Raw genomic sequence first — 25,463 nt, 5'->3', positions numbered from 1 at the left:
TTTTCAAAAATAATAATAATAATAATAATAATAATAATAATAATACATAATAATACATAATAATAATAATACATAAAATAAAATATTGACCCCTAACCCAAACCTTAACCCCTAATCTAACTTTAACTCCTCTTTAACTCCACGGATTTTTTTTTTCTATTGGCAAATAAAAAAAAACGCCAAAGCGTTATTTTTCTTAAAAATAATAATAATAATAATAATAATAATAATAATAATAATAATAATACATAAAATAAAATATTAACCCCTAACCCAAACCTTAACCCCTAATCCTAACCCTAATCTAACTTTAACTCCTCTTACACCAACGGGGGATTTTTTTTTATAATAAATGAATAATAATTAAAAACAAGAAATGAATGCTGATGGAAAAGCTATAAAAAAGCTTAAAACCCTAGCAACAAATGATGCAACAGATGTTTTTTTTCCTATTGGCTAATAAAAAAAACCCGCCAAAGCTCAAAAATGCTGCATATTGTGGTGCGACTTTTGATGCGACTGATCCAGAGAGTGTAAAGTCACATCAAAGTTGCACCAAAAGTGGCATCAAAGTCGCACTGGAAATCACGCGACTTTGGAGACGCGCTGATGTGACTGGGGCCTTACCAGAACAGATAGCGAGAGGATATCTCAAAGGGGAAGAAAACTTGACGGAGGTTTTAACCCTTCCCTAATCCACCAAATACTACAAAAGGAAAACCTTTCACCCTGTAACCCCCAAAGAGCGCGTCGCCCTCGTGTAGATCAGTGCGCAGTTATCCATGGTAACTTGTGTAAGAGTAGTAGTTTAGGCGGTACACAGCAGGTATGATAGAAGCAGCAAGGCAACATGTAAAAGTGATGGCGGCCACGTTGAAGCGAAAAGCTTTGTGGGATTTTTCCATCGCCAAATCCCAGTCCCGGCGCCTTTTAGCGGAACGTGTCTGTAAAACAGAATGAGATCTTTAAATGCTGAGCTGAAAAAAAAAAATTAAAACGTAGATATACATTTCACGTGAGCTTGCAAGTCTTTAAAGGAAATCCTAACTGAAGGTCGCGGCAAGAGAAGAACCGGTATTTCCACCTTTCCAGGGACCCTGAGGCACCATATTGGGATCAGGAGGGCACAGTACTGGTAGGGAGGCAGAAGGGAACGATGCGGGGGTCAGGCGGGCACAATATTGGGATCAGGAGGGCACAGTACAGGTTCCACGGACACAGTCATCCCAGGACAGCTTAGTAGAAAGAGTGACTGTCCCGGCAAATCTGGGACAGTCGGCAAGTACAATGTAATGCAAGATTATCATTGGCATTGAAAATAATTGGCTGAAATCAGCTGTCAAACACACGGTGGGGTAGATTCAGAGAGAATTTACGCCGGCGTATCCATAGATACGCCGCGTAAATTCAAATCTGCGCCGGCGTATCTACTTTCTGTATTCAGAAAGCAAGATACGCCGACATTAGCCTAAGATACGACTGCCATAAGTCTCTTACGCCGTCGTATCTTAGGGTGCATTCTCACGCTGGCCGCTAGGTGGCGCTCCCATCGTTTTCAGCGTAGAGTATGCAAATTACCTAGTTACGCCGATTCACAAACGTACGTGCGCCCGGCGGTAGTTTTTTACGTCGTTTGCGTAAGTCGTTTTCGTCGTAACGTTGCTCCTGCTATTAGGAGGCGCAGCCAATGTTAAGTTTGGATGTCGTTCCCGCTTCGAAATTTGAATTTTTTACGTTGTTTGCGTAAGTCGTTCGCGAATAGGGCTGGACGTAATTTACGTTCACGTCGAAACCAATACTTTGTTGCGCCGTACTTGGAAGCAATGCACACAGGCATATGTACACGGACAGCGCATGCGCCGTTCGTAAATCACGTCAATCACGTCAGGTCATCACATATTAGCATAAAACACGCCGCCCTTCCCCATTTAAATTACGCGCGCTCACGCCGGCCCCATTTACGCTACGCCGCCGCGACTTACGGAGCAAGTGCTTTGTGAATACTGCACTTGCTCCTGTAAGTTACGGCGGCGTAGCGTAAATACCATACGCTGCGCCGCCGTAAGCTAAAGTGCAGGTACGTGAATCCACCCCGCTGTGTCAAATCACAGCACAGGTAGGTAGGGGACGCATGCATGCCCTGGATCTGAGAGAACGTTTTTGACGTACAGGTACGTCACCCAGCCTGGAGCGGCCGCTTGCCCACACTACAACTACTGTAAAGCAGAAAGCAGTTAAACACTGTTCACACTCCAGAGAGATAAGAAAGTAACATTGTTTATAAACTATGATCAGCCGAAAGCTACAAAGTAACAATGGGGTTTGTTTACTAAACAGAAACATTGATCAGTCTGGAGATGGAAAGATACAAAGTTACATTGTTTATAAACAATGATCAGAACGGAGATGGAAACATACAACGTAGCATTTTTGTTAAAAATTTGTTCAGACATGAGATTAAAGTGGTTGGTTGTAAAGGCAGAAGGCGCATTCTATGCCTTAAGGCGGAGTTCCACCCAAACAAGGGAACTATGGGCCAGATTCACAAAAGAGATACGACGGCGTATCTCCTGATACGCCGTCGTATGTCTGAGTTTCGCCAGTCGTAGCTATGCGCCTGATTCTTAGAATCAGGTTACGCATAGTTCTCACTAAGATCCGACAGGTGTAATTGACTTACACCGTCGGATCTTAGGCTGCAATTCTAGGCCGGCCGCTAGGTGGCGATTCCATTGCGGTCGGCGTAGAATATGCAAATGACTAGTTACGCCGATTCACGAACGTACGCTTTACCCGTCGCTCTAAATTTACGTTGTTTCCGTCGAGATACGCGTCGTAAAACTAAGGATGCCCTCTAGGTGGCCTAGCCAATGTTAAGTATGGCCGTCGTTCCCGCGTCGAAATTTGAAAATTCACGTCGTTTGCGTAAGTCGTCCGTGAATGGCGCTGGGCGCCGTTACGTTAACATCGAAACCAATGACGTCCTTGCGACGTCATTTAGCGCAATGCGCGTCGGGTAATTTTAGGGACGGAGCATACGCAGTAAGTTCGGCGCGGGAACGCGTCTAATTTAAATGGTGCCCGCCCCATTTAAATTAGGCGGGCTTGCGCCGGGCGGATTTACGCTACGCCGCCGCAAGTTTACAGGCAAGTGCTTTGTGAATCAAGCACTTACGCTGTAAACTTGCGGCGGTGTAACGTAAATGGAATACATTACGCCGCCGCAGCGTAACAGCTTTCTACGTGAATCTGCCCCTTACACTTTTCGGAACCCTCCCCCCTCTGGTGTTACATTTGGCACCTTTCAGGGGGGAGGGGGTGCAGATACCTGTCTAAGACTGGTATTTGCACCCACTTCCGGCCACCCCCCCCCCCCCCCTGCTGTCTCCTGGGAAATACATTGGTCCCAGGAGAGAGCGGGGACCAGTGGTGGAACGCCAGGCCCCAGTCGCAAGTGCAACCTTTGCGAACCTGGCAGATCCACTACTGCAACTACATGTAAAAAAGTACATTTAGCCAAAAAGCGCTATACATACAAGAACTGAATATATTTCAACATGCTACAATGGACACAACCTGGTCCTGTTGGCATTGATGGTACAACTCTGGCTCTCCGATGCCATGTGAACCACCAGTAGAAATCTAGATCACGAGCAAAGAGTATGCTATAGCACTAAGAATGTTAAAGGGCCACAGCAACCAAGTCTACCCAACATTTCTTACCTGAAGGCTGAAGATAAGCGCCACTGTCCCGAAAATGAAACAACAAAATATAATGTTCAGGATGGACCACGTTAAATAGTCCTTACAGGGGGGTGTATGAGTAGAGATCACGGTAGTTTGTGTGGTCACCACCATTGGTTGGACAGTATGAACAAACTCTGTGCCTGGAACTGGACTGTTCTGAAGGTCCTGCAGTGGTGCCATCATTCCGGGAATCATGGTGGGCAAAGGAAATGCTTCGGGCACGGTTGGTCTGGGGATCTGTGGTGTTAAGAGTTCTGGGTTATACATTGGAAGAGGCTTTTGGATACATTTTTTTCGGTTGTTGCTGGGTTGTGGATGAGAAATGCCCATTTCTTGTGGATGCGCCGGTTCTGGAGAAGGGATCACCATCGGCCCAGGGAAAGTTCCTTCACTGGGGTTGTTGATGTGATATGGAGGAGGATTGACCATGCCTCCTGGTTGCGATTCGGAATAATCCGATGGAGGTAGGTAGAATGTTGGTTGTGTGGTGTTCATCACTGGAAGGGACTGTGGTGTAGCGTTGTCGTAGTATGGTGGGGGATTGTCCTGGTGACCAAAGTCTACACCTTCGTACGAATTGCCCTCTGTGGACATGACGCCCTTCGATTATTATTGCTGCCTTTCTTCTTCTGGTTGTTTCACCTCGGCGTTGTAACTAGTTGTGTGACTTTTCTTCAAAAGTAACCTAGTTTATACATTTTAAGAAAATTGCCTAAAGACAGAAGTAGGCAGACCCGGTCACCTGAACCTTTATTATTTCATTTCCAGTAAAGAACGCATTCCTCACCCATCACTCACAGTGAAAAATGTTGATGGAAGGAATTTTTCTAAATTTTTCTAAAAATTATTGTTGCACAGTAAAAATGGTGCTCAAGCATCTCGGAGCAGTACAGAGTTGGCACTGGGACCACCAATGGAGCGTCAGCTCCTGCTCCTCGGGGGGTGTTTGGACTAGTTGCTAACCTTGCCCTTCCGCTAGGGATGAGCTTTTTGTTCGGGTCGAACATGAGTTTGACTCGAACATTTGTTCGATCGTTCGTCGAAATTCGAACATTATGGGGCGTTCGCGCCAAATTCGAGCGGCGCGTCACGCCCCATAATGTACTGCGTCATCGCAGTGCATTGCTGGCTGATGATTGGCCAAGCATGCACTATGACCAATCACAGCGCCGTCAGCAAATTATGGCTCAGGGGGTCCACGCCCCACACTATATAAGGCCGCCTGCACGTCGGCCCTGTGTAGTGTGTTGCTGACGTTGACCGAGAGAGAGTGACGTTTCATTTAGATTGAGCAGGCAGGCGATTGAGTTAGCTGCAGTGTATTTAGTATATATATACATCCAGGCTTTGTATGTATATATATATATATATATATATATATATATATATATACAGTATATATACTGTATTTAGTATAGCTAGATCTTACTGCAGGCCGTTTCTGCAGTATACAGTATATATACTGTATATATATATACAGTATATATACTGTATTCAGTATAGCTAGATCTTACTGCAGGCCGTTCCTGGTGTACTGTTGCTAATATACTTCAGGCAGGCAGCTGATTCAATTAGCTGCAGTGTATTTAGTATATATATATTGTGACAGGAAGTCAGGTAAATCTGTGGGTGTTGTCACAGATGGGAGATACATTTCTCCCTTGTTTAGACAATACACCAATTATTATCAGGTGTCGGCTGCAGAAGTAGCCAGAAAGGTTTAAGGGCGTTTGAAAACTTCAGCTGTGCAGAATGAGGCAATTAAGGCCTCTATAAGTAATCCAGAGGATTACTACTGATTGCTGCATCCTGAGGCTTTCTGAGTGAAGGAGAGCAGTGAGCTGAAATACTTCTGAGGAGGTGAGGTGCTGTTGATTTTTCTGTGTGATAAAAAATCAACAAGACTTTTGTTTTTCTGCTGTATGATCAGCAGTGTCTACCCAGCACTAGGCTGTGCCAGACCCCATAGATAGGTCCCTGTGTGGTGAAGGTAGACGCCCCAAGTGGCCAGGGTTTATTTTATGTTTGATTTTGTTTATGCTGTTTGGATGCTTGCACTTGTTTCCAGCAAGATGGAAGAATAAACCAAAATCATTTAGGTAGATTCAAAAAGAGTTAGGCCGGCTTATCAGTAGATAAGCCGACCTAACTCAGAAACTACGCCGCCGTATGGTTAAGCGTATGCTCAAACAGAGATACGCTTAAACATATCTAAGATACGACGGCTTGCACCGTCCTATCTTAGATTACAATTTTTCTGATGGCCGCTAGGTGGCGCTTCCATTGCGGCCGGCGTAGATTATGTAAATGAGGGGATACGCCGATTCACGAACGTACGCCAGGCCGCCGCAGTTGAATTACGTCGTTTCCGTAAGGCCTTAGGCGGCCTAAAGTTATTCCACCTATGAGGTGGAATAACAATGTTAAAGTATGGCCGCCGTTCCCGCCGCGAGGTTCGAATTTTTTACGTCGTTTGCGTAAGTCGTCCGCGAATCGGGAGTTACGTCGTTTACGTACACGTCGAAATCAATAGGCCCGTACGGCGTACTTAGCCGCAGTGCGCCCTGGGAAATGTAGGCGCCCGGCGCATGCGCAGTGTGAAAAAAAAGGTCAAAAACGTGAGGTCAAGCCTCATTTCCATACAACACGCCCCCCTCCAACCAATTTGAATAAGTGCCCTTACGCCCGCTCGGTTTAGGCTACGCCGCCGTAAATTACCAGGTAAGTTGATTTAGAATCATTACTAGCCTAAATAATTTACGGCGGCGTAGCCTAAACAGGCTACGCTACGCCGCCCTAAATTAACGCCGCTGTACGTGAATCTACCCATTTGTTTTCAACCGTCTTCAACTGCCTGTCTGTATAAGTTCAGTTAGGTAGATTCAGAAAGAGTTAGGCCGCCTTATCAGTAGATAAGCCGGCCTAACTCAGAATCTACGCCGCCGTATGTTTAAGCGTATGCTCAAACAGAGATACGCTTAAACATATCTAAGATAGGACGGCTTGCGCCGTCCTATCTTAGATTGCAATTTTTCTGATGGCCGCTAGGTGGCGCTTCCATTGCGGCCGGCGTAGATTATGTAAATGAGGGGATACGCCGATTCACGAACGTACGCCAGGCCGAAGCAGTACTTTTATGGCGATAAGAGATAGGCCGCGTAAAGTTAGTGCTCTAGTGGAATAGTAATGTTAAGTATGGCCGCCGTTCCCGCCGCGAAATTCGAAATTTTTACGTCGTTTGCGTAAGTCGTCCGCGAATCGGGATTTACGTCGTTTACGTCCACGTCTAAATCAATAGGCCCGTACGGCGTACTTAGCCGCAATGTGCCCTGGGGAATGTAGGCGCCCGGCACATGCGCAGTGACAAAAAACATCAAAAACGTGAGGTCAAGCCTCATTGCCATTAAACACGCCCCCCCCCCCCCCCAACCCATTTGAATTAGGTGCCCTTACGCCAGTGTTTCTCAATTCCAGTCCTCAGGCCCCCCCAACAGGTCAGGTTTTCAGGATTTCCCTCAGATGAAACGGCTGTGGTGATTATTAAGGCAGTGAAACTGATCAAATCACCTGTGCAAAATAATGGAAATCCTGAAAACCTGACCTGTTGGGGGGGCCTGAGGACTGGAATTGAGAAACACTGCCTTACGCCCACTCGTTTTAGGCTACGCCGCCGTAAATTAGCAGGTTAGTATATTGAGAATCATTACTAGCCTAGCTAATTTACGGCGGCGTAGCCTAAACAGGCTACGCTACGCCGCCCTAAAATAACGCCGCTGTACGTGAATCTACCTAAGTGTGTAGTGAACCCATCCAGGGGGTCACACACCCCGCTACCGAGCTAACCCCTTACAATATATACATCCCGGCTTGTGTGTATATATACTGGGGTGGATTCAGTAAGCAATTGTGTCTGCGTAACCATAGTTACGCAGCGCAATTGCTTAGTTGCGCCGGCGTAACGACTTTTCTGTATTCAGAAAGCTCGTTACGCCGACTGCAGCCTAAGATATGACTGGCATAAGGCTCTTATGCCGTCGTATCGTAGGCTGCATTCTTACGATGGCCGCTAGGTGGCGTTCCCGTAGTGGTCAGCGTAGAGTATGCAAATTGCATACTAACGCCGATTCACAACCCTACGCGCGCCCTACGTACGCATTTTACGTCATTTGCGTTCGTCAGGTTCCGCGTAAGGCTGCTCCTGCTATTAGCAGGGGCAGCCAATGCTAAGTATACCCGTCGTTCCCGCGTCGCGATGTTTGAAAATTACGTCGTTTGCGTAAGTGAATCGTGAATGGCGCTGGACGCCATTTACGTTCACGTTGAAGCAAATGACGTCCTTGCGACGTCATTTGCCGCAATGCACGTCGGGAAAGTTTCCCGACGGAGCATGCGCACTACGTTTGGCGCGGGAACGCGCCTAATTTAAATGATCCACGCCCCCTACGGGATCATTTAACCCCTTAACGCCCGCCGCACGACTATTTACGTCCGCACAATGGCACGGACAGGCAGAAGGGCGTATATATACGTCCTTGCCTTCTAGCGGGTCGGGGGTCCGATCGGGACCCCCTCCGCTGCGTGCGGCGGGCGGATCCCCTCGGGGAGCGATCCGGGACGACGGCGTGGCTATTAGTTTATAGCCGCTCCGTCGCGATCGCTCCCCGGAGCTGAAGAACGGGGAGAGCCGTATGTAAACACGGCTTCCCCGTGCTTCACTGTGGCGGCGTATCGATCGAGTGATCCCTTTTATAGGGAGACTCGATCGATGATGTCAGTCCTACAGCCACACCCCCCTACAGTTGTAAACACACACTAGGTGAAGCCTAACTCCTACAGCGCCCCCTGTGGTTAACTCCCAAACTGCAACTGTCATTTTCACAATAAACAATGCAATTTAAATGCATTTTTTGCTGTGAAAATGACAATGGTCCCAAAAATGTGTCAAAATTGTCCAAAGTGTCCGCCATAATGTCGCAGTCACGAAAAAAATCGCTGATCGCCAACCAATAGTAGTAAAAAAATAATAATTAATAAAAATGCAATAAAACTATCCCCTATTTTGTAAACGCTATAAATTTTGCGCAAACCAATCGATAAACGCTTATTGCGATTTTTTTTACCAAAAATAGGTAGAAGAATACGTATCGGCCTAAACTGAGGAAAAAAAAAATGTTTTATATATGTTTTTGGGGGATATTTATTATAGCAAAAAGTAAAAAATATTGAATTTTTTTCAAAATTGTCGCTCTATTTTTGTTTATAGCGCAAAAAATAAAAACCGCAGAGGTGATCAAATGCCACCAAAAGAAAGCTCTATTTGTGGGGAAAAAAGGACGCCAATTTTGTTTGGGAGCCACGTCGCACGACCGCGCAATTTTCTGTTAAAGCGACGCAGTGCCGAATCGCAAAACCGGGCCTGGGCATTTAGCTGCCTAAAGGTCCGGGGCTTAAGTGGTTAAACTCGTGGGAGATTTTGTCCGTTAATCTTACATCTAATTTTTCATTGCTCCAGGGGCAGATCTAAAAGACACCAACGGGGGGGGGGGGGGGAGGCTCCATTCACATTTGGTGTTTTGAGATCGCAGGGAAGAATCGCACCGCAATCGCAAAAGCTCATGTTTAGTCGCCATTCATTTGCGATTATCGTGCCAACTGACGCAGGGATGAAAGTAGGCCAGGGCATTGTGCTTTGTGGCGGAGCTGTGTAAATCTCAGGACTGGATGGACGAAATTTCGAATTGTTCAGCAGGTAAAAGAGCCGGGGGGGGGGGGGGGAAAGGCGACTATTTACATAAAGCTTTGACCTGAAATTTGACAGAACCGGTTCCTCTGCACCTTCCTCGAACTATTCTCTTTTTTCACAATGAGGAAGGTGCAGGGCCGGGGGCAGCCCTTTGCTTGCTTCTATCTTCCCCTTGAGGCATCATCCCCTCCCACTGACACCAACAATGGGGTACTATTTTTCCTACTGACACCAATGATGGGACACTATTCCTCCCACTGATACCAATGATGGGGCAACTATTACTTCCACTGACACCAATGATGGGGCAACTATTACTTCCACTGACACCAATGATGGGACACTATTCCTCCCACTGATACCAATGATGGGACACTATTCCTCCCACTGACACCAATGATGGGGCACTATTCCTCCCACTGACACCAATGATGGGGCACTATTCCTCCCGCTAACAACAATGATGGGGCACTATTCCTCCCACTGATACCAATGATGGGGCACTATTCCTCCCACTGACACCAATGATGGGACACTATACCCTCCCTGCCCACACTTTTCCGGACCCTGGTCGCAATGCCCCCCTACCATCACTTGTCCGGACCCTGGTCGCAGTGCCCCCCCTGCCCTCCCTTGTCTGGACCCTGTTCGCAGTGCCCCCCCTACCCTCACTTGTCCGGACCCTGGTCGCAGTGCCCCCACTTTTCCGGACCCTGGTCGCAGTGCCCCCCCTGCCCTCACTTGTCTGGACCCTGGTCACAGTGCCCTCCCTGCCCACACTTGTCCGGACCCTGGTCGCAGTGCCCACCCTGCCCACACTTGTCCGGACCCTGGTCGCAGTGCCCCCCTACCATCACTTGTCCGGACCCTGGTCGCAGTGCCCCCACTTTTCCGGACCCTGGTCGCAGTGCCCCCTACCATCACTTGTCCGGACCCTGGTCGCAGTGCCCCCCCTGTCCTTACTTGTCCGGACCCTGTTAGCAGTGCCCCCCCTGCCCTCACTTGTCCGGACCCTGGTCGCAGTGCCCCCCTGCCCTCACTTGTCCGGACCCTGGTCGCAGTGCCCCCCCTGCCCTCCCTTGTCCAGACCCTGGTGGCAGTGCCCCCCCCCCCCTGCCCTCACTTGTCCGGACCCTGGTCGCAGTGCCCCCCCTGCCCTCACTTGTCCGGACCCTGGTCGCAGTGCCCCCCCTGCCCTCACTTGTCCAGACCCTGGTCGCAGTGCCCCCCTGCCCTCACTTGTCCAGACCCTGGTCACAGTGCCCCCCCTGCCCTCCCTTGTCCGGACCCTGGTGGCAGTGCCCTATGAAGAATGTCGCTCTGCCCCTATGAAGGGCGCATTCAAAGCGTTTCCCTATGAAGGTAAACAAATGAAGAAGAGAACACAGACAGAGCTGTTTGCACAACCCATTCCCCCGGCAATTGGAGAGAACCGGTTCCTCGGCTCGTTGCCGGAATCGCCACGCAACGTTTGGAGAAGTCATTTGAACAATGTAAATGATTTTATTTTCACTTCCTCGAAAAAAAAAAGAACATACATTTCACAATCTTAACCCCATGTTTATCGCCTCGCTGCGTTTTCCCGCTTCCCCTCGCCCGCTATCCGTAATAAGACGAGGCGGCGGCGCTCAGCACCACGCTGATGTAGATGACGTAGGCGATCCACACGATGTGGCAGCAGATCCCGATGCCCAGGGCCACCATGTTCAGGGTGAAGGCCGTGCGGGAGTTTGCTTGGGCGCTGATGGCGTCCTGGCGATTCGCGGCGTCTCGTGTCTAGAGGGAGAGAGAGAGAGAAGGAAATGTGGATCAGGTCCAATCTTCAACCCCTTCAATACCGGGCACTTTTACCCCCTTCCTGCCCAGGCCAATTTTCAGCTGTCAGCGCTTTGAATGACAATTGCAACACTGTACTCATATGAGATTTTTAGTATTTTATTAGACGGATAGATTTCTTTTTGTTTAATCACCACTCGGCTAAAAAAAGAAAAAAGACCAAAAATGTTGTAAATAATTATTTTTTCTCCTTCACTGATGGGCACTGATGAGGCAGCACTGATGGGAATTGATGAGGAGGCACTAATATGCAGTACTGATGGGCACTGATAGGTGGCACTGATGGGCGTGAGGAGAGGAATGTCAATAACCAGCATCTCTTTGTTTACATGTGAACAGCTGTGATTGGACACAGCTGATCACATGGGTAAAGAGCAGCGGCGGCTGGTCCATTAGGGGTGCAGGCAAGGCCGCCATCAGGGGGGTACAGGCAGTACACCTGTAAGGGGCCCGGATGGCAACCCCCCCCCCTTTTTTTATTTTTATTTTTATAAAAAAAAATTGTATATATATATATATATATATATATATATATATATATATATATATTATTATTATTATTATTATTATTATTAAAGGGCCCAGAGATCCCCAGGGCCCCCGGATGGCAACCCCCCCCCCCCCATCCCTTTTTTATAAAAAAAAATTACATTTTGTTTTATATATATATTTTTATTAACCACTTAACCCCCGGACCATATTGCTGGTCAAAGACCAGGCCACTTTTTGCGATTCGGCACTGCGTCGCTTTAACTGACAATTGCGCGGTCGTGCGACGTGGCTCCCAAACAAAATTGGCGTCCCTTTTCCCCCACAAATAGAGCTTTCTTTTGGTGGTATTTGATCACCTCTGCAGGTTTTTATTTTTTTGCGCTATAAACAAAAATAGAGCGACAATTTTGAATTGTTTTTTATTTTTTACTTTTTGCTATAATAAATATCCCCAAAAAATATATAAAAAAACATTTTTTTTTCCTTAGTTTATGCCGATACGTATTCTTCTACCTATTTTTCTTTAAAAAAAATCGCAATAAGCGTTTATTGATTGGTTTGCGCAAAAGTTATAGCGTTTACAAAATAGGGGATAGTTTTATGGCATTTTTCTTAATATTTTTTTTTTTACTAGTAATGGCGGCGATCAGCGATTTTTATCGGTACTGCGACATTATGGCGGACACTTCGGACACTTTTGACACATTTTTGGGACCATTGGAATTTTTATAGCGATCAGTGCTATAAAAATGCATTGATTACTATAAAAATGACACTGGCAGTGAAGGGGTTAACACTAGGGGGCGAGGAAGGGGTTCATCATGTTCCCTGGGTGTGTTCTAACTGAAGGGGGGGTGGGGCTGACATGGGGAAATGACAGATCGCTGTTCATACATTGTATGAACAGAAGATCAGCATTTCCCCCCTGACTGTTTACACACACAGCTCCCTGTCCCCGCTCTGTAACGAGCGATCGCGTGTGCCCGGCTGTGATCGCGCCTGCCGGGCACGCGCATCGGCGGCAGGGGTGAGCGGGGGCGTGCGCACGTGCCCCTATTGGCTGCTCGGCGAGATAACGTATAGCTACGTGATCTCGCCCTGCAGAGCCGACCTGCCGCCGTATAACTGGTCAGCAAGCAGTTAACCTCCCTGGCGGTAACCCCGAGCGTGACTCGGGGTGGGTTTTTCTTGCTGCGATCGGTATCCCCGAGTCACGCTCGGGGTAGACATGCAGAGCCTGCAGCGTGCGCTGGCTTACCTTCTCCTGGATCCAGCGATGTCACCACGCTGTTTGAGCGAGCGGGACCTCGCTCGATTCACACAGCGTCCTCCTGTGCCGCCGATCTCCGTTCCCTGCGACGTTACGACGCACGGGAGCGGAGATCGGCGCCAAATTCAAAAAAGTAAACAAACACATTACATACAGTATACTGTAATCTTATAGATTACAGTACTGTATGTAAAAAAAACACACCCCCCTTGTCCCTAGTGGTCTGCCCAGTGCCCTGCATGTCATTTTATATAATAAAAACCTTTTTTTCTGCCTGAAAACTGTAGATTGTCCATAGCAACCAAAAGTGTCTTTTTATGTCAAAAATGGTTTTAGATCAGCTAGAAAACAGCGATAATAAATTATAATCACTTGCAGAATTGTGCGATAGCGATTTGCGGGGAAATTCGTCATAAAAAAAATAAAATAATGACAGCAACAATTCTGCAACTGAGAATGATTTCAGTGATTTTGAGTTGATTACATTATTGAATAATTTTTATTTTAATTATATTATTACTTTCTATAATTATTTATAATTATTTATTATATTATAATTTAAAATTTTGTTTTTAAAAAAATGTCATACCCGAGATGCCTATTAGATTCTTGTTTGGTCAGATTTAAGTGAGTTATTCCTAAAAATCACAGGCCTACAGTATAAAACACCAAATTTCCTTGCAAATAATTGTACCGCTTTCAGCATGTTTTTTCAGGCAGAATCATACCGCCAGGGAGGTTAAAGAGCTCAGAGGTCCCCAGGGCCCCATGTGGCAACCCCCCTCTTTTTTTTTCTTTTTTTATAAATGTTTATTTTTATTTTTTTTGTTTATATATATATATTTTTTTATTATTATTATTAAAAGGCCCAGAGGTCCCCAGGGCCCCGGATGGCAACCTTTTTTTATGTATTTTTTATAAATGTTTATTTATATATATATATATATATATATATATATATATATTTTTTTTTTTATTAAAGGGCCCAGAGGTTTCTTTTTTCTTTTTATTAAAGGGCCCAGAGGTCCCCAGGGCCCCGGATGCCAACCCCCCTTTTTTATAATTTTTGTATATGTATATTTTTCGCTATTTCTTCTTTTTTTTGTAAAGGCCCCCCCCCCCCCGCTTAATTTCAGGTGCCAGTCCCCCCGCTTCTCAATTTCAGGTGGCAGCAACCCAACCCTCCCCCCCCCCCCGGTTCTCTGCTGCTCCAGGGGGCCCATGCCTGAAGCTTTGTAAGGGACCCCTGATGGCGGCCCTGAGGGGCGTCTAATCTCCATGCCGGGCGCCGGACGCATCGATTTCTAGTATTATTATTTTTTTTAAGCACTTGATTAGCACCTGACGCTCTAATTGGCTTCAAAATGGTTGGTCTCGGGGTGCAGTGAGCCCACCCACTTGTGACATCATCGAATCAATATTCGCTATTGACGTCTGGCTTCTGGCTTCCCCGCCCCCTGGGAAGTGTATTATTATTTATTTTCTTTAAATGATTGCATTTGAGCAGAAAGATGCACGAATCAAGCGTTTCCATGCATTTCTATGGAGCAAATAACGCTTAAAAAGAAAACGCACCAATCTGCCAGATTCGAGCTCCACAACGTTTCTGAGCTTCAGGCAACTTATAGTGGAGTTGTGACCCAACTCCATAGAGAATAATTTATTTATTTTTTTACTTCTCAAGCGTTGCGGAACTTTGAGCTTCGTGTCAACACAAAACGCTGAGGTGTGAATGGAGCCTTCGGGCCAGATTCACGTAGCGCAGCGGATCTATAGATCCGCTCGATCTACGTGAATTAAGATCCGCTCCCGCAAGTTTAGGAGGCAAGTGGCTAATTCACAAACCACTTACCTCCAAACTTGCGACGGCGGATCCTAAATCCCCCGGCGGAATTCAAATTCCGCGGCTAGGGGAGTGTACTATTTAAATCAGGCGCGTTCCCGCGCCGATTTAAATGCGCAGGCGCCGTCCGCGAAATTTCCCGGCATGCATTGCTCCCACTGACGTCACTAGGACGTCAGTGGTTGCGACGCTTACGTAAACGACGTCCGTCCGTATTCGAGAACGATTTACGCAAACGACGTTAAAACATTTTAATTCGACGCGGGAACGTCGGCTATACTTAACATTGGCTGCGCCTGATAAAAGAAGGGGTAAGTATACGACGGAAAACCGCTACGGAAACGACGTAAGAACACTGTGACGGGTCCGCGTACGTTCGTGAATTTGTGTATCTCGCTGATTTACATATTATTTATCGTAAATCAGCGGGAACGCCCCCGGCGCCATTTTTAAATTTAAAAAAAGATCCGACAGTGTAACACATTGTAACACTGTCGGATCTAAGCCCTATCTATGCGTAACTGATTCTATGAATCAGGCGCATAGATAGGACCAGTGTAAGTCAGAGATACGATGGTGTATCTGTAGATAATACACCGTCGTATCTCTTTGTGAATCTGGCCCTTGGTTTACTTTTCCTACAAGCAGAAGTTAGAATTGGAGATTCTACAATAAGAGACACCTGATGGCCAAGAAAGAGTATTACACTTACACGCTGTGTTCTAGTATAAAGAACCCTGGATGCTGAGGACAGTAATGGGGCACAGGGGGAGGGGGGGAACCTGAGGACAGTAATGGGGCGCTGTGAGAGGGTGGGGGCTGAGGACAGTAGTGGGGCACTGGGGGGGGGAGCTAGGGACAGTAATAGGGTGCTGGGGGGAACCTGAGGACAGTAATGGGGTGCTGTGAGGGGGTGGGGGATTAGGAGAGTAGTGGGGCACTGGGGGGGGAGCTAGGGACAGTTATGGGGTGCTGGGGGGAACCTGAGGACAGTAATGGGGTGCTGTGATGGGGTGGGGGCTGAGGACAGTAGTGGGGCACTGGAGGGGAGCTAGGGACAGTAATGGGGTGCTGAGGGGAACCAAAGGACAGTAATGGGGCGCTGGGGGGGGGGAGATGAGGATAGTAATGTGGGGTGCTGTGAGGGGGGTGTTGAGGACAGTAATGGGGCACTGGGGGGGGGGGGGAAACCTGAGGACAGTAATGGGGTGCTGTGATGACGGGGCCTGAGGACAGTAATGGGGAACTGGGAGGGGGAACCTGAGTACAGTAATGGGGAGCTGTGAGGGGGGGGCCTGAGGACAGTAATGGGGCACTGGGAGGGGGAACCTGAGGACAGTAATAGGGCACTGGGAGGGGGAACCTGAGGACAGTAATAGGGCACTGGGAGGGGGAACCTGAGGACAGTAATAGGGCACTGGGGGAGAGATGAGGACAGTAATGTGGGGTGCTGTGAGGGGGGTGTTGAGGACAGTAATGGGACACTGGAGGGGGGGAACCTGAGGACAGTAATGAGGTGCTGTGAGGGGGGGGCCTGAGGACAGTAATGGGGCACTGGGAGGGGGAACCTGAGGACAGTAATAGGGCACTGGGAGGGGGAACCTGAGGACAGTAATAGGGCACTGGGGGAGAGATGAGGACAGTAATGTGGGGTGCTGTGAGGGGGGTGTTGAGGACAGTAATGGGACACTGGAGGGGGGGAACCTGAGGACAGTAATGGGGTGCTGTGAGGGGGGGGGGCTGAGGACAGTAATGGGGCACTGGGAGGGGGAACCTGAGGACAGTAATAGGGCACTGGGGGGGAGATGAGGACAGTAATGTGGGGTGCTGTGAGGGGGCAGAGGACAGTGATGGAGCACAGGGGAGGGACCTGAGGACAGTAATGGGGCGCTGTGAGGGGGTGGGGGCTGAGGACAGTAGTGGGGCACTGGGGGGGGAGCTAGGGACAGTAATAGGGTGCTGGGGGGAACCTGAGGACAGTAATGGGGTGCTGTGAGGGGGTGGGGGATTAGGACAGTAGTGGGGCACTGGGGGGGAGCTAGGGACAGTTATGGGGTGCTGGGGGGAACCTGAGGACAGTAATGGGGCGCTGTGATGGGGTGGGGGCTGAGGACAGTAGTGGGGCACTGGAGGGGAGCTAGGGACAGTAATGGGGTGCTGGGGGGAACCTGAGGACAGTAATGGGGCGCTGTGATGGGGTGGGGGCTGAGGACAGTAGTGGGGCACTGGAGGGGAGCTAGGGACAGTAATGGGGTGCTGAGGGGAACCTAAGGACAGTAATGGGGTGCTGGGGGGGGGAAATGAGGATAGTAATGTGGGGTGCTGTGAGGGGGGTGTTGAGGACAGTAATGGGGCACTGGGGGGGGAACCTGAGGACAGTAATGGGGTGCTGTGAGGGGGGGGGCTGAGGACATTAATGGGGCACTGGGAGGGGGAACCTGAGGACAGTAATGGGGTGCTGTGAGGGGGGCCTGAGGACAGTAATAGGGCACTGGGGGAGAGATGAGGACAGTAATGTGGGGTGCTGTGAGCGGGGCAGAGGACAGTAATGGAGCACAGGGGAGGGACCTGAGGACAGTATTGGGGCACTTTGAGGGGGGGAAACTGAAGACAATAATGGGGTGCTGTAAAAGGGGGGACCTAGGACAATAATTGAGTGCTGTGAGTGGGGGAACTGAGGACAGTAATGGAGCTGTAGGGGGGGGGGCCTGAGGACATTATTGGGGGGACTGAGGAGAGTAATGGGGGTCTGAGGTCAGTAATTGGGTCACTAAGGATATTAATGAGGACAGTAATTGGGGTCTGAGGACATTATTGGGGGAACTGAGGACAGTAATTGGATCATTGAGGACATTAATGTGAGGGACTGAATACGTTATTGGGGGGGTCTGAGGTCAGTAATTGGGTCACTAAGGATATTAATTGTTGGGACTGAGGACAGTAATGGGGGTCTGAGGACATTATTGGGGGGGGGGGGGGTCTAAGGACACTAAAAAGACAGGAATTGGGTAACTGAGGACAATAATGGGGTATAGCATTGCTGATGCGCTAGCCTGCTCACTCAGTGGGGGGGGGGGGGGGTGACACCACAGTCTATGGAACTCTCCTGATTTGGATTACTCTCCTTCTGTAACACACGTCCTGTCCTGGGGTGACTACACTCACTGTATTGTATCTATGGAGGAGCAGCGTTGTCACCCTGGGCTTCTCTCCTAAATGGAGGTGTTTTTTAGTTCAAAGAAGAAAGCTAAAAAAAAATGGGAAGTGAGACGGAGTCTGGATTTCTGGCAGAATCAATATACATTTTTCCGTACTCGTAAAAAAAGTTCTGAAAAGCCTGAAAAAAATAAAACAAATGCAGCCGCCACATCTAAGGTCCGGTTGGCTGGAGAGTCTATTATATTCACCCCCCTCCCCCCGGTCTTACCTGTACGGAGAAGATGAGCGCGGCGATGCCTATAGGAAGACAGCAGCAGATCATATTCATGATGGACAGCCCCAGGTAGTCTTTATAAGCCGGCTGCGGCACCACGATGACGGTCGGCTGTGTGGTCACCACCGTGGGAGGGGGTGCCGCGTAGTACGGGGCGGGGGGGACGTTGGGGTCCTGGGAATAGTTGAGTGGGGGGTACATCTTTGTTCCGATACTCCCAGGATCTCAGGCTGAGTGAGGAATGTTTGGTCGGCAGGTGATGTTTTATTTGGGAGTGTCCCGGGAGTGAAATACGAGCTTCTCATACATAGTGTATAAGACCGAACATAATCCAGAGCCATCGTCCGAGTCCCACCCACATCATAAGAATGGAGGGAAATCCCTGGAACACACACCGTCCGCCGCCAATACCAACGATCAGGGAGGGGAGAACCTTCTACAGAGCAAAGAAGGAAAACCTCTGCAACAATGTATCTCATTATTCACAATACAGAACAATGGAAAGACTGGAGGATATAAAGAGCAATGAAAAGACTGGAGGATATACAGAACAATGGAAAGACTGGAGGATATACAGAACAATGGAAAGACTGGAGGATATAAAGAGCAATGGAAAGACTGGAGGATATAAAGAGCAATGGAAAGACTGGAGGATATAAAGAGCAATGGAAAGACTGGAGGATATACAGAACAATGGAAAGACTGGAGGATATAAAGAGCAATGGAAAGACTGGAGGATATACAGAACTATGGAAAGACTGGAGGATATACAGAGCAATGGAAAGACTGGAGGATATACAGAACAATGGAAAGACTGGAGGATATAAAGAACAATGGAAAGACTGGAGGATATACAGAACTATGGAAAGACTGGAGGATATACAGAGCAATGGAAAGACTGGAGGATATAAAGAACAATGGAAAGACTGGAGCATATAAAGAGCAATGGAAAGACTGGAAGATATAAAGAGCAATGGAAAGACTGGAGGATATACAGAACAATGGAAAGACTGGAAGATATAAAGAGCAATGGAAAGACTGGAGGATATACAGAACAATGGAAAGACTGGAGGATATAAAGAGCAATGGAAAGACTGGAGGATATAAAAAGCAATGGAAAGACTGGAGGATATACAGAACAATGGAAAGACTGGAGGATATAAAGAGCAATGGAAAGACTGGAGGATATAAAGAGCAATGGAAAGACTGGAGGATATAAAGAGCAATGGAAAGACTGGAGGATATAAAGAACAATAGAAAGACTGGAGGATATAAAGAACAATGGAAAGACTGGAAGATATAAAGAACAATGGAAAGACTGGAGGATATAAAGAGCAATGGAAAGACTGGAAGATATAAAGAGCAATGGAAAGACTGGAGGATATACAGAACAATTGAAAGACTGGAAGATATACAGAACAATGGAAAGACTGGAGGATATAAAGAACAATGGAAAGACTGGAATATATAAAGAACAATGGAAAGAATGGAGGATATACAGAACAATGGAGAGACTGGAGGATATAAAGAGCAATGGGAAGACTGGAGGATATACAGAACAATGGAAAGACTGGAGGATATAAAGAACAATGGAAAGACTGGAAGATATACAGAACAATGGAAAGACTGGAGGATATACAGAACAATGGAAAGACTGGAGGATATAAAGAGCAATGGAAAGACTGGAAGATATAAAGAACAATAGAAAGACTGGAGGATATAAAGAGCAATGGAAAGACTGGAGGATATAAAGAACAATGGAAAGACTGGAGGATATAAAGAGCAATGGAAAGACTGGAGGATATACAGAACAATGGATAGACTGGAGGCATAGGTGTGCGCAGCCTATTGCATTAGGTTGTGCACCCCAAAGCTCAAACACACACTACCGATCACTCACCATGTTCATTCAGAAAGGGAAGGGGGCGATAAATACATATTTACCAGCCCCTTCCCTCACTCATCCTAAAACATCCCCGCAGCAACAGCTGGCAGGAGAGGAAAGGAGGGAAGCAGGTAGTACTGCAGAGGGAAGGAGGTGGGAGCCAGGGCAGTAGGGGGAATCTGTGCTGCACATGGTGATTAGGGTGTGCCTGGGCACACCCGGCACACCCTGTGCACACGCCTATGACTGGAGGATATAAAGAGCAATGGAAAGACTGGAGGATATACAGAACAATGGAAAGACTGGAGGATATACAGAACAATGGAAAGACTGGAGGATATAAAGAGCAATGGAAAGACTGGAGGATATACAGAACAATGGAAAGACTGGAGGATATACAGAACAATGGAAAGACTGGAGGATATAAAAAGCAATGGAAAGACTGGAGGATATACAGAACAATGGAAAGACTGGAGGATATACAGAACAATGGAAAGACTGGAGGATGTAAAGAGCAATGGAAAGACTGGAGGATATAAAGAACAATGGAAAGACTGGAGGATATAAAGAGCAATGGAAAGACTGGAGGATATAAAGAGCAATGGAAAGACTGGAGGATATACAGAACAATGGAAAGACTGGAGGATATACAGAACAATGGAAAGACTGGAGGATATAAAGAGCAATGGAAAGACTGGAGGATATAAAGAACAATGGAAAGACTGGAGGATATAAAGAGCAATGGAAAGACTGGAGGATATAAAGAGCAATGGAAAGACTGGAGGATATAAAGAGCAATGGAAAGACTGGAGGATATACAGAACAATGGAAAGACTGGAGGATATACAGAACAATGGAAAGACTGGAGGATATAAAGAGCAATGGAAAGACTGGAGGATATAAAGAGCAATGGAAAGACTGGAGGATATAAAGAGCAATGGAAAGACTGGAGGATATAAAGAGCAATGGAAAGACTGGAGGATATAAAGAACAATAGAAAGACTGGAGGATATAAAGAACAATGGAAAGACTGGAAGATATAAAGAACAATGGAAAGACTGGAGGATATAAAGAGCAATGGAAAGACTGGAGGATATAAAGAACAATGGAAAGACTGGAGGATATAAAGAGCAATGGAAAGACTGGAGGATATAAAGAGCAATGGAAAGACTGGAGGATATACAGAACAATGGAAAGACTGGAGGATATACAGAACAATGGAAAGACTGGAGGATATAAAGAGCAATGGAAAGACTGGAGGATATAAAGAACAATGGAAAGACTGGAGGATATAAAGAGCAATGGAAAGACTGGAGGATATAAAGAGCAATGGAAAGACTGGAGGATATAAAGAGCAATGGAAAGACTGGAGGATATACAGAACAATGGAAAGACTGGAGGATATACAGAACAATGGAAAGACTGGAGGATATAAAGAGCAATGGAAAGACTGGAGGATATAAAGAGCAATGGAAAGACTGGAGGATATAAAGAGCAATGGAAAGACTGGAGGATATAAAGAGCAATGGAAAGACTGGAGGATATAAAGAACAATAGAAAGACTGGAGGATATAAAGAACAATGGAAAGACTGGAAGATATAAAGAACAATGGAAAGACTGGAGGATATAAAGAGCAATGGAAAGACTGGAAGATATAAAGAGCAATGGAAAGACTGGAGGATATACAGAACAATGGAAAGACTGGAGGATATAAAGAACAATGGAAAGACTGGAATATATAAAGAACAATGGAAAGAATGGAGGATATACAGAACAATGGAGAGACTGGAGGATATAAAGAGCAATGGGAAGACTGGAGGATATACAGAACAATGGAAAGACTGGAGGATATAAAGAACAATGGAAAGACTGGAAGATATACAGAACAATGGAAAGACTGGAGGATATACAGAACAATGGAAAGACTGGAGGATATAAAGAGCAATGGAAAGACTGGAAGATATAAAGAACAATAGAAAGACTGGAGGATATAAAGAGCAATGGAAAGACTGGAGGATATAAAGAACAATGGAAAGACTGGAGGATATAAAGAACAATGGAAAGACTGGAGGATATAAAGAGCAATGGAAAGACTGGAGGATATACAGAACAATGGATAGACTGGAGGCATAGGTGTGCGCAGCCTATTGCATTAGGTTGTGCACCCCAAAGCTCAAACACACACTACCGATCACTCACCATGTTCATTCAGAAAGGGAAGGGGGCGATAAATACATATTTACCAGCCCCTTCCCTCACTCATCCTAAAACATCCCCGCAGCAACAGCTGGCAGGAGAGGAAAGGAGGGAAGCAGGTAGTACTGCAGAGGGAAGGAGGTGGGAGCCAGGGCAGTAGGGGGAATCTGTGCTGCACATGGTGATTAGGGTGTGCCTGGGCACACCCGGCACACCCTGTGCACACGCCTATGACTGGAGGATATAAAGAGCAATGGAAAGACTGGAGGATATACAGAACAATGGAAAGACTGGAGGATATACAGAACAATGGAAAGACTGGAGGATATACAGAACAATGGAAAGACTGGAGGATATAAAGAGCAATGGAAAGACTGGAGGATATACAGAACAATGGAAAGACTGGAGGATGTAAAGAGCAATGGAAAGACTGGAGGATATAAAGAACAATGGAAAGACTGGAGGATATAAAGAGCAATGGAAAGACTGGAGGATATAAAGAGCAATGGAAAGACTGGAGGATATACAGAACAATGGAAAGACTGGAGGATATACAGAACAATGGAAAGACTGGAGGATATAAAGAGCAATGGAAAGACTGGAGGATATAAAGAACAATGGAAAGACTGGAGGATATAAAGAGCAATGGAAAGACTGGAGGATATAAAGAGCAATGGAAAGACTGGAGGATATAAAGAGCAATGGAAAGACTGGAGGATATACAGAACAATGGAAAGACTGGAGGATATACAGAACAATGGAAAGACTGGAGGATATAAAGAGCAATGGAAAGACTGGAGGATATACAGAACAATGGAAAGACTGGAGGATATACAGAACAATGGAAAGACTGGAAGATATAAAGAGCAATGGAAAGACTGGAGGATATACAGAACAATGGAAAGACTGGAGGATATAAAGAGCAATGGAAAGACTGGAGGATATAAAGAACAATGGAAAGACTGGAGGATATAAAGAGCAATGGAAAGACTGGAGGATATAAAGAACAATGGAAAGACTGGAGGATATACAGAACAATGGAAAGACTGGAGGATATAAAGAGCAATGGAAAGACTGGAGGATATAAAGAGCAATGGAAAGACTGGAGGATATACAGAACAATGGAAAGACTGGAGGATATAAAGAGCAATGGAAAGACTGGAGGATATAAAGAACAATGGAAAGACTGGAGGATATACAGAACAATGGAAAGACTGGAGGATATACAGAACAATGGAAAGACTGGAGGATATACAGAACAATGGAAAGACTGGAGGATATAAAGAACAATGGAAAGACTGGAGGATATACAGAACAATGAAAAAACTGGAGGATATACAGAATACGAGAACGTTCCCATCTCATGAAATCTCACTGACCTGCGGCTTTGAACTCGTGATACTTCATTCAGTGCGATCCCGGGGACAACTGAGCTCAGATCAGCACTCGTGTGACATTTTATTTTATCCAATTGTTATGAAGTTTTGTGACATTAGCAATCCTGGAAAATCTGAACTACAGCTAAAGCTGGCCATACATCATACAATTTTCTTATTCAATTTCCTTTAGTTTGACCTTCAACTGTGTAGTGCAAGGACCGGCCTGATTGCATACAAAGAAGATAGATAGGTAGATAGATAGATAGGTAGATAGATAGATAGATAGATAGATAGATAGATAGATAGATAGATAGATAGATAGATAGATAGATAGATAGATAGATAGATAGATAGATAGAAAAATAGATAGATAGATAGATAGATAGATAGATAGATAGATAGATAGATAGATAGATAGATAGATAGATAGATAGATAGATAGAAAAATAGATAGATAGATAGATAGATAGATAGATAGATAGATAGATAGATAGATAGATAGATAACATAGATATAAAATATATATCATTATGGGATGATATGGGAATGATAGATAGATAGATTTAATAGATTTTATAGATAGATAGATTTGATAGATAAATAGATTAGAGCGATAGATGGATAGGTAGATATATAGATAGATAGATAGATAGATAGATAGATAGATAGATAGACAGACAGGTAGATAGATAGATAGATAGATAGATAGATAGATAGATAGATAGACAGACAGGTAGGTAGATAGATAGATAGATAGATAGATAGATAGATAGATAGATAGATAGATAGATAGATAGATAGATAGATAGATAGATAGATAGATAGATAGATAGATAGATAGAAAAGATATATCATTATGGGATGATAAGAATATGATAGATAGATAGATTTGATAGATAGATTTGATAGATAGATAGATTTGATAGATAAATAGATTAGAGCGATAGATAGATAGATAGATAGATAGATAGATAGATAGATAGATAGATAGATAGATAGTATTGTGTATAGAAGGATGTGTTCGGTCAGTTCTTGCCATACTTATATTTTATTGATATGATGTCACACACAATATATATATAATACATAATATACAGATACTGGAAGTAGGGATGAGCTACGAGTTCGAGTCGAACATTACATGTTCGCCCTTTCGCCGAACAGCGGACAATTTGGGGTGTTTGCGGCAAATTCGAAAAGCCGCAGAACACCCTGTAAAAGTCTATGGGAAAAATCTAAAGTGATCATTTTAAAGGCTAATATGCAAGTTATTGCCATAAAAAGGGTTTGGGGACCCGGTCCTGCCCCAGGGGACATGTATCAATGCAAAAAAACTGTTTTAAAAACTGCAGTTTTTTCAAGAGCAGTGATTTTAATAATTCTTAAAGTGAAACAAAAATGTTATACCTGGGGGGGTGTAAAGTATGCCTGTGAAGTTGCGCATGTTTCCTGTACTTAGAACTGTCTCTGCACAGTGTCATTTCTGAAGGAAAAAAAGACATTTAAAATCACTCGCGGCTATAATGAATTGTCGGCTCCCGGCAATACAGAGAAAAGGCATTGAAAGTTATTGATAAAAAAAAAATGCATGGGGGTCCCCCCAAATTCAATTACCAGGCCCTTCAGGTCTGGTTTGGA

At 45.8% G+C, this 25,463-nt stretch overlaps 2 protein-coding genes across 2 annotated transcripts; both read right to left on the bottom strand.

Annotated features, from left to right (window-relative positions):
- Nucleotides 1-242: 242 nt before the first annotated feature.
- On the bottom strand, nt 243-4,496 carry LOC120915962 (extensin-like). Its single transcript, XM_040326804.1, has 2 exons — nt 3,724-4,496; nt 243-944 (listed from the first exon to the last, which is right to left on the bottom strand). Exons 1-2 carry the CDS (start codon nt 4,339-4,341, stop codon nt 777-779), a joined length of 786 nt encoding a protein of 261 aa, XP_040182738.1. The 5' UTR covers nt 4,342-4,496; the 3' UTR covers nt 243-776.
- A 6,477-nt stretch (nt 4,497-10,973) lies between these two features.
- On the bottom strand, nt 10,974-18,699 carry LOC120916244 (synapse differentiation-inducing gene protein 1-like). The gene is made up of 2 exons (XM_040327115.1): nt 18,359-18,699; nt 10,974-11,266 (listed from the first exon to the last, which is right to left on the bottom strand). Exons 1-2 carry the CDS (start codon nt 18,563-18,565, stop codon nt 11,090-11,092), a joined length of 384 nt encoding a protein of 127 aa, XP_040183049.1. The 5' UTR covers nt 18,566-18,699; the 3' UTR covers nt 10,974-11,089.
- Between the last annotated feature and the right edge of the window lie 6,764 nt (nt 18,700-25,463).

Source organism: Rana temporaria, chromosome 10 (genome assembly GCF_905171775.1).
Source record: "Rana temporaria chromosome 10, aRanTem1.1, whole genome shotgun sequence".
Lineage (NCBI taxonomy): Eukaryota > Metazoa > Chordata > Amphibia > Anura > Ranidae > Rana > Rana temporaria.
Note: the sequence above shows the minus strand (reverse complement) of the source record. Positions and strands in the feature narration are given on the sequence as shown.